Genomic DNA, 16,287 nt, shown 5'->3' with positions numbered 1-16,287 from the left:
GAAGGGTCTTTGACCTGAAACGTTAACTCCATTTCTTCTTATGTAGATAATGCCCAACCTACTGAGTGTTTCCAGCATCTTCTATTTTGATTACTCCCAATCCACAGTATGGTACTCCCAATAAGAACTGGCAGGATGTTCCTGTAATTTCCTGTAAACTCCACCTCTTGGCTTCACAACTGAAGACTTCAGTGTGATACAAGACAGTTCCTTAACCATGCTTTAATAGCAGTGAGAGAGGTATATGTACATAAATAGTTATGCTTACTGTTGAGTTGATACTATTTCCAGTTTTGAGTACTTCATTCACAGTAGTATTTCTTCCCTCCCTAAAGCTGTAGTTACAAGTAACTCCTCAGGCACTAGTAGCCCTCTGGACCTTGCTGTTGGTTTAAATCAATGACTTGCTTTGGAATGGTATTGAGATGCCTGCTGCCCATGCTACATTGTCCTGTGAACAACCAACTACATCATCATCAGCAATCAGTCTCATCATCAACACCTCTACATTTAGCGCCGTCTCAACATTCAGCTTCTTGGCCATTACTATTTCACAGGGTATCATGTGGGAGGACCATATCTCCTTCATTAACAAAAAAGCTTGGCAGAGGATGTACTCTTGCTGCAGATGGTAAAATTCCATCTTCCTCACAACATATTGGTACAATTCTACACTGCCATCATCAAGAGCAACCTCACATCAGTCATCACTTTCTGATGTAGTGCAGCTTCAATATACGAAAATACAGTGAACTGTCAGGTCAGTAGAACAGGTCATTCTACTGCCCTCATAGTGCGGATATACAAAGCTATGCAATGAGTTAAATACCTTTTCAACAGTCACCCTAGACCAAGGCTTCCTTCAGGGTTTTTAATTGAGATCTTACTTGTGAAAATATATTGCTGTTTCAAGAGCAGGTAAACAGGGGCGTGAGATGGATGTCTTTCCACCACATGCTTCATTGAAATCCAAATTAACCTGCACAGGAAATGATTTAAGATTACATACAAAAAGTGATGTTCCTTAAGGCATAAATTGCTACAGCTGGCGAGGGGCTGTTACCAAACACATGAACTCTCATAATGTACTCCAGAATCTCATTGTCCAGTTGGTGGGCATGAAACCACAAGAATCTGACTGAGGTAGTCTTGCTGATCCTCTCTCACTAGGAAGCTGTGCAATTTCTGTTGAATATCTGTCAGCAGTGTGACAAGCTCCAGGACATTAATCTTAAATGTGCTGACAGTGGACCGATGAGTACCATTGAGGCAGAGTTCTCCCACTATGGCACAACTCGGGTCCAATCGTTGGACATAAGGTGCATTGTGTTGGTCATTGTGTTGTTCACGCACCTTATGTGCATGGATGGTGTCTCTACCAAGTAAAAGAAGAATCTCAGCAGGCGAGTCCAGAGGGGGATTCTACTCAACTATGGTCTTGACATGTGAATGGCCACGTGCAGCTTCAGGAGTTGGAATTTTATCCCTGTTGTAGGGAATATAGTCGCACTCAGTGAGGGTTAGCAAGGGTAAGCAGACTTGGAGAGAGCATCAGTAGCAACTGAACAGAAATTCTTACTGTGATGAAATTGCAGAAGGGGGTGTTTTGGGTCTTTGCTGTTGTAAAATTTGACTGTCAGTATCTGGGCAATATGGAAGGCATGTTGGCTACGTGGTGTGGCCAGCTTCTCCACGTAGAGCTGGAGCACTGTCTTTTTTTTATAGCCAAAATGCGTATGGACATATTCTTTCGTAAGCTGCATTGTCTTTTGTGACGGCAAAGCATGATGGATTCTGGTTGTAGGCTTGCCACTGTCTAAGTAAAGCTGCTAAGGCAGCCTCATCTTCACACTCTTCTTTGAGCACGCTTAATGTAGCCTCTACCCATGCTCTCTCCAAGTCTATGTGAGCTCTGTACATTTGCATATCAACTTCATGTTTAGCATAAGCTACTCTCACTAGCTGTGGGCTTGTGCTGCAGCTATGCTAATCATGGATTTTTTTCCGTGTCGCATCGACACGATCAATGTGTCGCATTCGACCTGACTTCCAGGTCTTGGTTGGAAACTGGCACTGTCGTTTACAGCATTCAGACAATCTCCAATCCATGGGTCATGCCTTTGAAGATGAGTTATCTTTTCACTCTGCTGCCTTCGCAGTGGGATATGCAAAACTATACTGTGTTAAACACCTTCTCAAAAATCACACGAGACGGAAACTTCCTTCAGGGTCTTTAATGAAATTGTATTTGTGAATTCAAGGACAAATAAATAGAAGATGGAGATTTTCTTTCCACTGTGTATGTATCAAAACAAAATCCAAATTAACCTACACAGGAAATGATATAAAATAAAACAGCTTATATATAGGAAGTGATGGTCATAGAAAAAGAACCTTACCTCTAGAGGCCAGAACAGTCATTGACTCTCACAACATGTTCCGGCCCGAAACGTCGACCAATCTTTTCCATGTATACTGCCCGACCTGCTGAGTTCCTCTGGCATGTTGTGAGTGTAGCTTTGACCCCAGCATCTGCAGATTATTTTGTACAGTCATTGACTGCAGTCTACCATTACTGCAGGACTTGAATGTGTCCTGGACAAAGAAGCAGGTATGAAAAAAGCAAACCAACCCTACCCACCCAGCAAACTGCGTTTTACAAACGTTCCCTTCTGGAAAGCACTATTGGGACTATTAAAATAAAAATATCATGCCATCTTCACCCAGGCATTTAATCTGATCAACCACTTTAGTTAGACCCCCACCTCCTCTACCTCTTACCTCAGTGACTGAACTACACTGTAAGCACTTTACTCCACTTTTTATAATGTTGTTTAAATTGTAAATACACACTAGTGTTATTCATTTATGCATATTTTTCTATATACTTGTTACTTTATTTTATATAATTTTTATTCTTTATAATTGTTGAATTTTGTTTTTTGTTTTTTGTTGAGTGGGTAGTGGCTCCATATGTCACTACTACAGGGCGTGACGACCCTGCCTTACGCGGGTCCCGGGCTCAGCTGGCTCCGGCTGACAGTACCCGGTATGGGCCCCTATTCAGGGTTACGGATCCCACTGCCTTGTGGGCATCTTCGGGAGAAGAGAAGGCTAAGGAGTAAACCCTACACAAATCCGGAGTGGAGCCCCTAAGGCAGTTGGATGACTTATCACGTCACCTCCCGGCAGCTCCTGCAGCCAAGCTGATGCCAAATGTACTGCTTCACATTCCTTTGGACCACATCTGCGAGGCCGAGAGGGGGATCTTGATGTCTGGGCAGCCCAGGATCTCCATGTTCATCGCCCAGGTCTGTGCCCTGGAACCGAGCACATCCATTGTCTACATAGACAGATGGAGCCATTATTATTATTTCAACACACCACAGCAAATTTGTAATACATGTATATGGCAAGTAAACTTGATTCCTGAAGGCAGCTGCAGTTCTTGACCGGGTGATATTTTGGCAGATACTCCCATTGGTAGGGAATCCGAGGATTGTTACCCACCTGTATATACCTGACTATTGTTTTTCTTTTCTTCTTGCCATCTCTGTGTTGCTATGACAATAAACAACAAGGATTGACCACCAAGAGATTAAAATAAGATGCCATGTGATTCTATTTTAGAAACGGTTTCTTGTTAAATTGAAATTAATTAAAGATTTCAGTTTCTGATCATTGGAAACCAAAGCAGAAAATGTTGGAAAAATTCAGCAGGTCAACAGCATTTGTGGAGAGAGGAACAGTCAATGTTTCAGAATGGATATTAGAATAGACTTGATTCTTACAAAGATTTCTACATATGCTTACTGACCTGCAGAGTACATACAGCATTTTCATTTTTGGTTTCGCCTTTAATGAGTTTTTCAATTCTTGTAAATGGTAGAACTAAGTTCTAATCAAATTCCAAATGAGCCATGAAGTATGTAATTTTTCTGAATTTTATATTGGTTTAAATTTTATAGGACAGCTGTGTGAACTCAATGGCAAAGTTCTTGGGCAGGAGTCTGCGAGAATTGGACCTCACATCCTGTGTGTACATCACCGATATCAGTGTCCATTGCATTGCTAATCAGCTCAGGGGTTTAACCGTGCTGCGACTTGGTTGGTGTAAGGAGATCACGGACTGGGGTCTGCTTGGAATGGTCACAGCCAATGATGACAGTCAGCTACACTGTAAGGTGTCTGGTATAGAGTTGTTTATCTACCTACTTCTGCTCACTTGATTTGAGATTCTGTGTTTCTGCAAGAACTTTGAAAGATCTGTTCAAGCTATAACATATCAGGTGGAGTGAAGACTGGTGGTTGCCTCTTGCAAAAAATGTCCTCTTGTCCCTTTGCTTGAGGTACAGAGTATTATTTATTATTGTATTTATCTTATTTAGCGATACAGCGCAGAGAAGGCCTACCAGACCTTCGTACCACACCGCCCAGCAACCCCCTCCCGACAAACCCAATTAACCCTAACCTAATCATGGGACAATTTACAATGACCAGTTAACCTACCCAGTACATCTTTGGCCTGTTGGAAGAAACTGAGGGCTCTGAGAAAACCCACGTATTCTACAGGGAGGATGTACAGAGACTCCTTACAGAATGGCACCGGAATTGAACTCCAAACTCTGGAATGCCCCAGTCTGTAATAGCATCGCACTAACTGCTATGCTACCATATTCAGCCTTTTGTTACTGTTTTGTGGATGGTCTAATTTCAATCCCTCTTTCAAGTTCCCTCTGAATGTGTTCCCTACTTGCCTAAATGAATAGGTCATAGTGATGTTTAGCATAGAAACAGGTACTTCTGCCCACTGTCTGTGCCAACCATCAGTGATCAATTTACACTAATCCTACTTTCAAACCATTTTTTAAAACTCTGCACATTTTATCAGTTCATTCCAGATACCACATATGTATTAGGGGCAATTTATAGTGCCCAATTAGCCCACCAACTCACACCTGTATGGAATATGGGAGGACCAGAAGGAAATCCATGCAGTCACAGTGAAAATATGCAAACTCCACACCAACATCAATTGTATTGAGGTGTCTAGGGCTGTGAGGGAGCAGCTTTACTGGCTACACCACTCTGCCTCCTGATGAGGAAAGCTTTTGTTGACACTGAAAGCAAACCAGATATATTTTTAGCGCAAGCATTGAGTAGTTTGATAATCCACTTCTTTCATACAAATGTTGAACTTTAAAGTACTTAATCCCATTGTGCACCATAAAATTAGCATGATTACAAATATCTTTGCATGACGCTAATAGCACAAAGATACTAGATTAGATTAGATTAGATTCGACTTTATTGTCATTGTGCCGAGTACAGATACAAAGCCAATGAAATGCAGTTAGCATCTAACCAGAAATGCAAAGAACAGTGTTATTTACAAAATAACTGCGAATAAAAAATAAGTGCTACAGCACACCAATATAAAAGTACTGAAACAGTACAATATGGGTGCAATACTGCTTAGCGCTGTGATGTGAGGTTTAGCAGACTCACAGCCTCAGGGAAGAAGCTCTTCCTGAGCCTGCTGGTGTGGGAGTGGAGGCTCCTGTAGCGCCTACCGGATGGGAGGAGAGTAAAAAGTCCATGGTTAGGTTTAGATGCATCCTTGATAATGCTTTTCGCCCTGCCCAGGCAGCGTTTATGGTAGATGTTCTCAATGGTGGGCAATTGGGTGTCCATAATCCGCTGGGCAGTTTTCACCACCGGCTGGAGTGCTTTGCAGTCCGATACGGGACAATTGCCATACCACACTGAGATGCAGTTGGTGAGTATGCTCTCAATGGTACAGTGGTAAAAGTCTGTCAGTATCCTGGGACAGAGGTGAGCTTTCTTGATGCTCCACAGGAAATAAAGGCGCTGTTGCACATTTTTGATCAGGATGGAGGAGTTCAGGGACCAGGTGAGATCCTCGGGAATATGGGCACCAAGGAATTTGAAGCTTGATACACGCTGCAATACAGCTCCGTTGATGTAGATGGGGACGTGAGTGTGACTCCTAGCATGCCTGAAGTCCACGATAATCTCCTTGGTCTTCTGGGTATTAAGGGCCGGGTTGTTGTCAGCACACCACACGGCCAGGTGCTGGACTAATACACAAATCTGCAATCTAAACAATTTATAGTCTGACATTGTATTAGTGTATTGGGCAACCTATTTATTATAATCTGTATTAGCCTACTTGTTAGCATTATAACAACTTAGTGTTATAATCTACATACTGTATTATAACAAGTAGCTCAACATTTTAGATCTAATCTGCCGTAGATTTGCTCTTTCTGAATTTGTCTTGATTTGTTGAAGGATTATGGTCCTGTGTGGATATGTGATTTTTAGTATTAATAGTGGTTAGAATAGGCAACTTTGAATCACAAGATGTGGTTGAGATGAATAACAGTTGTCCATTTAATTGGAAAGCAAGTGCATGAGTGTCAACAGATTGGAGTGATGTGAGTGAAACCTGTTGATGAGTATGGCACAAAGTAAACCTGTTGTTTGTATCAGTTTTAATGTGCCATGTGAACAGGATTTAAAGAATGTATCTGACGTGTATTTTTTTGCTCATCTTTCAGGGTGACGATGAACCAGAGCTCAGTAGGAACTTCAGTAATATGAGATTTCTTGCTTCTCCCAAACATTGTGACAAAAACCCCCAGGTCATAACTGAATCTTATATTGAGGCCTCCAAGGGGAAAGAGCAAGTTTCACTCAGTGCATTAACACATCTCAAGGAGCTCAGTCTGACTGCATGTACCAAGCTAACAGATACCAGCATAATGAAGGTACTGCACAGGGCATTGTTGAGGCACATAGCCTGTGTACTTAAGAATGGAAACAGCTGATTAAAATATATATCTTACAGTAAAACTCCAATAGTCTGGCACCCTCTGGACTTTGGTGGTGCTGCATTGGCAGATCTCTAGACAATATGATATTACTCCTTTTAGAATCAGAATCAGGTTTATTATCACCAGTATGTGTCATGAAATTTGTTAACTTAGCAGCAGCAGCAGTTCGATGCAGTACATAATATAGAAGAAATAATAATAATAAAAACATATATAAGTAAATCAGCAACTCACTTTTAGTTAGTTTGTTTTAGATGCTACACTGCAGCTTAACACATTTTTAGTGAGCCCAGTAGGTTTAAAGGGAGCATGCCAAATATAACTTGGTCAGTTTAAAGGGAGAGTGGGAAATAAGGGTACAATGAGTTTAAAACGAAAGCAGGAATTAGGACCAGTGAGTTTAAGGGGAGGGTAGGAAATAGAGCCCTTGGTGAGTTCAAAGGGAAAGTGGGAAAACAGGACGCCAGTGATTTTTAAAAGTCCGTGGGGAAACAGAGCCCTAATGAGTTTAAAAGGAGAGTGGGGAATAGGGGCTTTGAACCAAATGCTGTACCATCAGGACTTCTGAGCAATTGGATTGTGAATTACCATAGTTTTACTTTTGTTACGTGCCTGCTGGGATAGACTTAGAGAATATAATTATGCAGAAGTCTATTCATGGCATTGTTGTGTGCCACCTCTGAAAAAGTCTTTCATTTAATTGTGGTCTCCTAATTTTTTTTCCTCCAACCCTACAAATCATCGCTAATCACTTTATATATAACATCTATTTTAAAAATAACTGAGCCTATCTACACTTTTTCTTTCAGGCAATACATTCCCAATTGTTACAACTCGCTGTGTTATTTTAATAAAATAAAACTTCCATTCCGCACCCTGCTTAGACCTGGGCAGAGTACTCCAGCTATTAGCCTACTTAAATCCGAAAGCTTTTGGCTCAATTGCTGGCCATTTCATTTCTGACTGAGAGAGGACTTGGTAGTGAACAGGCTTATTACAACTTTAGAGAAAGGGAAAATGAGTTATACTCTATCCTGGTTGTGATGTTCTTGACATGGACACAGAGAACTGTCCTCTAGGCGAAGTCTAACTAAGATAGAGCAAAGATCCCAGCAAAGAGTCCATTTTTTCCTGTTAGATTAATTGAATTAAATGACAAAGCTACTACTAATTTTATGTTGTTTGTGATGATCAACTAAAGAAATCATTGATGGACTGGATAAGTAGATCTAAAAATTTGCAGTAGAGTTCTGTCCCTACTTTTAAAGGAGGATAAAGCTATTTTTATGGAACCTAATTTATTTCATTATCCAGTAAGTATTTTGGATCACAAGATAAGACCATATGATATAGAGGAGCAGAATTAGACCATTCAGCCCATAAAGTCTACTTCACCATTTGAACATCACCGTTTACCTCTCATCCCCATTCTCCTGCCTTTTCCCCGTAACATTTCGTGTCCTGACTTATCAAGAATCTATCAACCACCACCTTAAATATATGCAATGACCTGTCCTTCACAGCCACCTGTGGCAAAGAATTCCACAGATTCATCACCCTCTGGCTAAGGAAGTTCTTCTTCATCTCTGTTCTAAATGGACGCTCTCGATTCTAAGGTTGTGCCCTTAGGTCCTTTACTCCCTCATTATAGGAAACGTCCTCTGCACATCCACTTTATCGAGGCCTTTCAACATTCGATAGGTTTCAATGAGATTCCTCCCTCATTTTTCTAAATTCTAGTGAGTACAGGCCAAGAGCTATCAAACACTCCTCATATGATAAGCATTGCCAGAATTATTTTGGATTAGATTAGATTATGAGGACATGCAGTCCTCTTTTATTGTCATTTAGTAATGCATGCATTAATGCATACAGTGTTCCTCCAGAATGATATCACAGAAACACAAGACAAACTGACTGAAAAACTGACAAAAAACACATAATTATAACATATAGTTACAACAGTGCAAAGCAATACCGTAATTTTCGTGAACCTCCTTTGAACCCTCTCCAATGTAAGCACATCCTTTCTTAGATAGGGGACCCGAAAACTGCTCCAAGCTTGGCCTCACCAGTGCTTTATAAAGCCTCACAGTTACATCCTCTTTTTATATTCTAGTCCTCGCGAACTGAATGCTAACATCATATTTGCCTTTCTCATTACCGACTTAACCTGCAAGTTAACCTTATATACTTCCATCCCCCATCAGGAAGGTCTCAAAGCTCTACGCTTCTTTTTGGATTCCAGACCTAATCAGTTCCCCTCTACCACCACTCTGCTCCGTCTAGCGGAATTAGTCCTTACTCTTAATAATTTCTCCTTTGGCTCCTCCCACTTCCTCCAAAATAAAGCTGTAGCTATGGGCACCGGTATGGGTCCTAGCTATGCCTGCCTTTTTGTTGGCTTTGTGGAACAATCTATGTTCCGTGCCTATTCTGGTATCTGTCCCTGACTTTTCCTTCGCTACATCGATGACTGCATTGGCGCTGCTTCCTGCACGCATGCAGAACTCGTTGACTTTATTAACTTTGCCTCCAACTTTCACCCTGCCCTCAAGTTTACCTGGTCCATTTCCGACACCTCCCTCCCCTTTCTAGATCTTTCTGTCTCTGTCTCTGGAGACAGCTTATCCACTGATGTCTACTATAAGCCTACTGACTCTCACAGCTATCTGGACTATTCCTCTTCTCACCCTGTCTCTTGCAAAAATGCCATCCCCTTCTCGCAATTCCTCCGTCTCTGCCGCATCTGCTCTCAGGATGAGGCTTTTCATTCTAGGACGAGGGAGATGTCTTCCTTTTTTAAAGAAAGGGGCTTCCCTTCCTCCACTATCAACTCTGCTCTTAAACACATCTCCCCCATTTCACGTACATCTGCTCTCACTCCATCCTCCCGCCACCCCACTAGGAATAGGGTTCCCCTGGTCCTCACCTACCACCCCACCAGCCTCCGGGTCCAATATATTATTCTCCGTAACTTCCGCCACCTCCAACGGGATCCCACCACTAAGCACATCTTTCCCTCCCCCCCTCTCTCTGCATTCCGCAGGGATCACTCCCTACACAACTCCCTTGTCCATTCGTCCCCCCCATCCCTCCCCACTGATCTCCCTTCTGGCACTTATCCGTGTAAGCGGAACAAGTGCTACACATGCCCTTACACTTTCTCCCTTACCATCATTCAGGGCCCCAAACAGTCCTTCCAGGTGAGGCAACACTTCACCTGTGAGTCGACTGGGGTGATATACTGCGTCCGGTGCTCCCGATGTGGCCTTTTATATATTGGCGAGACCCGACGCAGACTGGGAGACCGCTTTGCTGAACATCTACGCTCTGTCCACCAGAGAAAGCAGGATCTCCCAGTGGCCACACATTTTAATTCCACATCCCATTCCCATTCTGACATGTCTATCCACGGCCTCCTCTACTGTAAAGATGAAACCACACTCAGGTTGGAGGAACAACACCTTATATTCCGTCTGGGTAGCCTCCAACCTGATGGCATGAACATCGACTTCTGTAACTTCCACTAAGGCCCCACCTCCCCCTCGTACCCCATCGGTTACTTATTTTTATGCACACATTCTTTCTCTCACTCTCCTTTTTCTCCCTCTGTCCCTCTGAATATACCTCTTGCCCATCCTCTGGGTCCCCCCCCCCTTGTCTTTCTTCCCGGACCTCCTGTCCCATGATCCTCTCGTATCCCCTTTTGCCTATCACCTGTCCAGCTCTCGGCTCTATCCCTCCCCCTCCTGTCTTCTCCTATCATTTTGGATCTCCCCCGCCCCCTCCAGCTTTCAAATCCCTTACTCACTCTTCCTTCAGTTAGTCCTGACGAAGGGTCTCGGCCTGAAATGTCGACTGTACCTCTTCCTAGAGATGCTGCCTGGCCTGCTGCGTTCACCAGCAACTTTGATGTGTATTGCTTGAATTTCCAGCATCTGCAGAATTCCTGTTGTTAACCTTTTGGAATTCTGCACAAGGACTCCCTGAGTTCATTTAAAAAATTCTCTCCCCATTGAGAAATTTTCACCCCACCTCTTTGCCCATTCTCCTAATCTGTCCAAGTCCTTCAGCAGCCTCCATGCTTCCTCAACACTTCCTGCTCCTCCACCTATCTTTATATCTTCTACAAAATTGGCCACAAAGCCATCAATTTTGTCTTCCAAACCAGTGACAGACAATGTTAAAAAAAAAGCAGTCCCAATATTAACCCTTGTGAACCACCACTAGTCATGGGCAGCCAGCTAGAAAAGGTTCCCTTTATTCTCACTCTTTGCCTCCTGCCAATTGGTCAATGCTGTATCGATGCTGGTATCTTTCCTGTAATACTTTCTGAAAATCCAAGTACACAACATCCACCAATTCTTCTTTATCTATCCTTCTTGTTATTTCCTCCAAAAAATCCAACAGATTAGTCAGGCAATATGAAGAGGATGCTGAATTTGGCCCATTTTATCATGTGCCTCTAAGTACCTCGAAACCTCATCTTTAACAATCAACTCCAACATCTTCCCAACCACTGAGGTCAGACCAACTGGCCTATAATTTCCTTTCTTCTGCCTCTCTCCCTTTTGAAGAGTTTTTTAATTTATTCATTTATGGGATGTGGGCATCGCCAGTTAAACCAGCATTTATTGCCAATCCTTAGTTGCCCTTGTGAAGGTGATGATGGGCTGCCTTCTCGAACTGCTACAGTCCCTGAGGTGTAAGTACACCCACAGTGCTGTTAGGGAGGGAATTCCATGATTTTGACTCAACGACAATGAAGGAACCATCCAAGTAAGGATGGTGAGTGAATTGGAGGGGGATTTCCAAGTGGAAAACTGGCCACAGTTTAAGAATAAGGGGTAGACAATTTAGAACGGAGTTGAGGAAAAACTTTTTCACACAGAGGGTTGTGGTTCTGGCAGTGGAGGCCAATTCTCTGGATTCTTTCAAAAAAGAGTTAGATAGAGCTCTTAAAAATAGCGGAGTCAAGGGATATGGGAAGATGGCAGGAAAAGGGTACTGATTGTGGATGATCAGCCATGATCACAGTGAATGGTGGTGCTGGCTCAAAGGGCTGAATGGCCTACTCCTGCACCTATTGTCTATTGGTGGTGTTCCCAGATACCTGCTGTTCTCGTCCTTCGAGATTGTAGTGGTCATGGGTCCAGAAGGTGCCACCTTAGGAACTTTGGTGTGTTGTTGCGGTGCATCTTGTAGATAGTACACACTGTTGCAACTGTTCGTCGATGGTGGAGGTATTGGATGCTTGTGGAAGGGGTACCAATCAAGTTGGCTACCTTGTACTGGATGGTGTCAAGCTTCTTGAGCGTTGATGGAGCTGCATTCAAGTGGCAAGTATTCCATTACACTCCTGACCTGAGCCTTGCAGATGGTGGACAGGCTTTGGGGAGTCAGGAGGTGAGTTACGCACTGCAGAATTCCTAGCCTGTGACCTGCTCTGGTAGCCGCGGTGTTTATATGGCTAGACCAGTTCAGTTGCCTGTCAATGGAAACCCCCAGGATGTTGATAGTATGGGATTCAGTGGTGGTGATGCAGCTGAATGTCAAGGGACAATGGTTAAGTCTCTCTTGTTGGAGATGGTCATTGCCTGGCACTTGTGTGGCTCGAACGTTTCTTGCCACCAGTCAGCCCAAGCCTGGATATTGTCCAGGTCCTGCTGCATTTGGGTATGAACTGCATCACTATCTGAGGAGTCACAAATGGTGCAGAACATTGTGCAGCCATCTGCGAACATCTCCACTTCTGACCTTATGACAGAAGGAAGGTCATTGATGAAGCAGCTAAAGTTGGTTGGTCCTAGGACACTTCTCTGAGGAACTCCTGCAGTGATGTCCTGAGGATGAGATGATTGACCTCCAACCACCGTCCTTTTGGTCAGGTATGATTCCAACCAGCAGAGGGGTTTCCCCCTAATTCCCATTGACTCCATTTTAGCTAGGGCACCTTGATGCCATACTCGGTCAAATGTTGCCTTGATGTCAAGGGCTATCACTCTCACCTCACCTCTGGAATTTAGCTCTTTGGTCCATGTTTGGACCAAGGAATTGATGAGATCAGGTGCTGAGTGGCCTTAATGGAACCTAAACTGGGCATCCGTAAGCAGGTTATAGCACTGTTAATGACCCCTTCCTTTACTCTGCTGATGATTAAGAGTAGGCTGATAGGGCAGTAATTGGCTGGGTTGGACTTGCCCTGTTTTTTGTGTACAGGACATACTTGGGCAATTTTCCACATTGCCAGGTAGATGCCGGTGTTGTAGCTGTATTGAAACAGCTTGGCTAGTGGCATGGCAAATTCTGGAGCGCAGGTCTTCAGGACTATTGTCAGGATTTTGTCTGGACCCACTGCCTTTGCTTTGTATCCAGTGCTTTCAGCCGTTTCTTGATATCACATGGAGTGAATTGGATTGGCTGCATACTGACATCTGAGATGCTGGGGACTTCTGGAGGAGGCCAAGCTAGAACATCTACTGGGCACTTCTGACTGATGATTCTCGCAAATGCCTCAGCCTTATCTTATGCACAGGTGTGCTGGGCACCTCTATCATGAAGGATGGGGATATTTGTGGAGTCTTCTTCTCTAGTGAGTTGCTTGATTGTCCACCACTATTCATGGCTAAATGAGGCAGGACTACAGTGCATAGATCTGATCTGATCTGTTGGTTGTGGGACCACACAGCTCTGTCTATTACTGGCTGCTTATGGTGTCTGGCATGCAATTAGTCCTGTATTGTGGCTTCACCAGGATGACACCTCATATTGAGGCATGCCTGGTGATGTTCTCAGCATGCCCTCCTGCACTCTTCATTGAACCAGGTAATGTTAGAGTGGGGGAATATGCCGGGCCATGAGGTTACAGATTGTGGTTGCTGCTGATGGCCCACAGTGCCTCATCGGTGCTCAGCCTTGGACTGCTAGATCTGTTCGAAGTATCCCATTTAGCATGGTGATAGTGCCATACAACATAGTGGAGGGTTCCTTCAATGTGGAGATGGGATTTTGTCTCCACAAATACTGTGCGGTGGTCACTTCTACCAATGCTGTCATGGTAGAGTGGAGTGACATTTGCAATATGGGTTGCAAATGACAGAAATGGACAGAACTCACAGATCTCTCAAGATCTCAGACTACTTTGGGTTTAGATTTATTTTTGCTTGCATAACTCTGTCGTGTCTTATCTTTTACATCACGTATGGTTTATTGGAGGATGTATTTTGAATATGGCTTTATCAATGTTATGTATGTAGTGTAAGGACAATGAATTAATCTGTAATCTGAAACATTTTAAGAGTTATATCATATTTAATATGTTGTAAACAAAAACAAAGAAATACAGAGAAGGGCAGTGAATTGGTAACCTTTTACGTAAAGGATAGAAATTGGTCTGTGCCTGCATGTTATTTGTGTTTGAATACTGTTGTAGGAAATCCGCTTTGAGGAACTGAGGACCCTGTCATTGAGCATGGTACGTGAGATGACAGATGAGAGCATCATATCCGTTGCGACACACTGCCGGAGCTTGGAACGACTTTCTCTTAGCCACTGCAGCCAGCTAACTGACCAGGGCTTCATTGGTGCTGTCAGCCACCTGAAGAGGCTGAGCCACCTCGACATCTCCTGCCTTGATAAGATCACTGTCCAGTAAGTGCCATACCTGTACTGATCATGTTCACAAATTTATTGTATTCTGCTTGGAAAAAGAACAGTGGTGACCAAGTATTAGACTATTAAGTGGAGTAATTAGCATGGCATTATATAGCATACCGATTATAGAAGCTGAAAGTTTTGTGTTCAAGTCCCACTTGAGGACAGCATCTTGGCTGATATTTCCACTCAGTAATGAAGTAGTAGTGGAGGTGGTGTCATTTGCATGGAGCATTAAACTCTCTCTAATAAACAGATATTTGATATTACAGCAGCTCTGGTGTCCTGATCAGCACTGCCTCATCAGCAGCACCATTGCAGGGATTACCTATTTGTTACTGTTCACTGGGCGCTTCTCTGCAAAGTACTTCGCTTTCATTAAAACTTTGCTGAGTGTGGTGGTGCAATTAAGGAGATAGAGATTAGCTTTATTTGTCACATGTACATTGAAGCATACAGTGAAATGCATTGTTTGTGTCATATCAAATCAATGAGAATTGTGCTGGACTTGCTTCTGGCAGCAGCATAGCATATCCACAACTTACTAAGCCTAAAGGCTGATTTATACTTGCGCGTACCAGCTTACGCTGTAGCCTACGCAATAGGGCTACGCCGTTGTGAGCATTTATGCTTGTGTGTTGGTGTGTCTGCGTCACTCTGCAATTCGGGCACGTACACGCATGTGCACGTCACGCATTTGCACGTTGCGCATGCGCACACACCTGCCCGTGCAAGGCTTCCTGGTCATGGTAGTCTTTCTCGGGGTAAACAAGTTTAAAGCGAGCGTCCTTTTTTGTAAAAGCGAAATGCGTCCTCCATAATTTCAGAGGTCTGTAAAGCTTTATGGAAAGCATTGCAGCCAGAGTTCCTTCCCTGCCCTTCAGTCGTCCAACGGGTAGCTATTGCAGCGTGGGAGGAAATGCGATGCTACCAAGCAGACCAATCACAGTTGTTGCGGTCTACATTGCCGCGACGCGTAGTTACATTTTGGGAGAGGTGCGCGTCAGGCCGCACACACCTGCTCGTGCAAGGCTTCATGGTCATGGTAGTCTTTCTCGGGATAAACAAGTTTAAAGTGAGCGTCTTTTTTTGTAAAAGTGAAATGTATCCTCCATAATTTCGGAGGTCTGTAAAGCTTTATAGAAAGCATTGCAGCCAGAGTTCCTTCCCTGCCTTTCAGTCGCCCAATGGGAAATTATTGCAGTGCAGGAGGAAATGCGATGCTACCAAGCGGACCAATCACAGTTGTTGTGGTCTGCGTTGCTGCGACGCGTAGTTACATTTTGGGAGAGGTGCGCGTCAGGCTACAGCGTAGGGATCCGCGTAGGCACTGCGTAGGTTTCGCAGCTACGCCATACCTATGGCATCGAGTTGACACACAAGTATAAATCAGCCTTAACTACACATCTTTGCAATATGGGAGGAAGCCCACTTGATCATGTGGAGAACATATAAACTCCTTACAGACAGTGGTGAGAATCAAACCCTGATCTTACAGCTGGCTGCTATAAAGTGTTCCACTAATGCTATGCTACAGTGTGGCCCTAGATCAAAGTCCTTTACCTTCTTGTTTCCATCTGTGTGTATTAGTAAGGAGTTCAAGGAACTCATGTTTTTACACAGGGTGGCAAGAATGCAAATTTTGCTTTCACGTGAGCCTGGGTATGGGATATAAAGTACAATTGGAGACAGAAATGACGTAAAAAAAGGCGCAATGTTGCAATTATCATGGGGAATTTCAATATGCAGGTAGATTTGGAAAATCATGTTG

General features: G+C 43.5%; 1 protein-coding gene across 1 annotated transcript in view; it reads left to right on the top strand.

Annotated features, from left to right (window-relative positions):
- Window positions 1-16,287, top strand: part of fbxl9 (F-box and leucine rich repeat protein) — a 47,904-nt gene that overhangs the window by 24,017 nt on the left and 7,600 nt on the right. The window contains exons 5-7 of the mRNA XM_063039163.1: window positions 3,969-4,184; window positions 6,585-6,794; window positions 14,296-14,513. Coding sequence (XP_062895233.1) covers window positions 3,969-4,184; window positions 6,585-6,794; window positions 14,296-14,513 — 644 coding nt within the window. The remainder of the gene's footprint in view (window positions 1-3,968; window positions 4,185-6,584; window positions 6,795-14,295; window positions 14,514-16,287) is intronic.

This window comes from Mobula hypostoma, assembly GCF_963921235.1.
Source record: "Mobula hypostoma chromosome 14 unlocalized genomic scaffold, sMobHyp1.1 SUPER_14_unloc_2, whole genome shotgun sequence".
NCBI lineage: Eukaryota > Metazoa > Chordata > Chondrichthyes > Myliobatiformes > Myliobatidae > Mobula > Mobula hypostoma.
The sequence above is the reverse complement of the archived record's forward strand: the minus strand, read 5'-3'. Positions and strand labels throughout refer to the sequence as shown.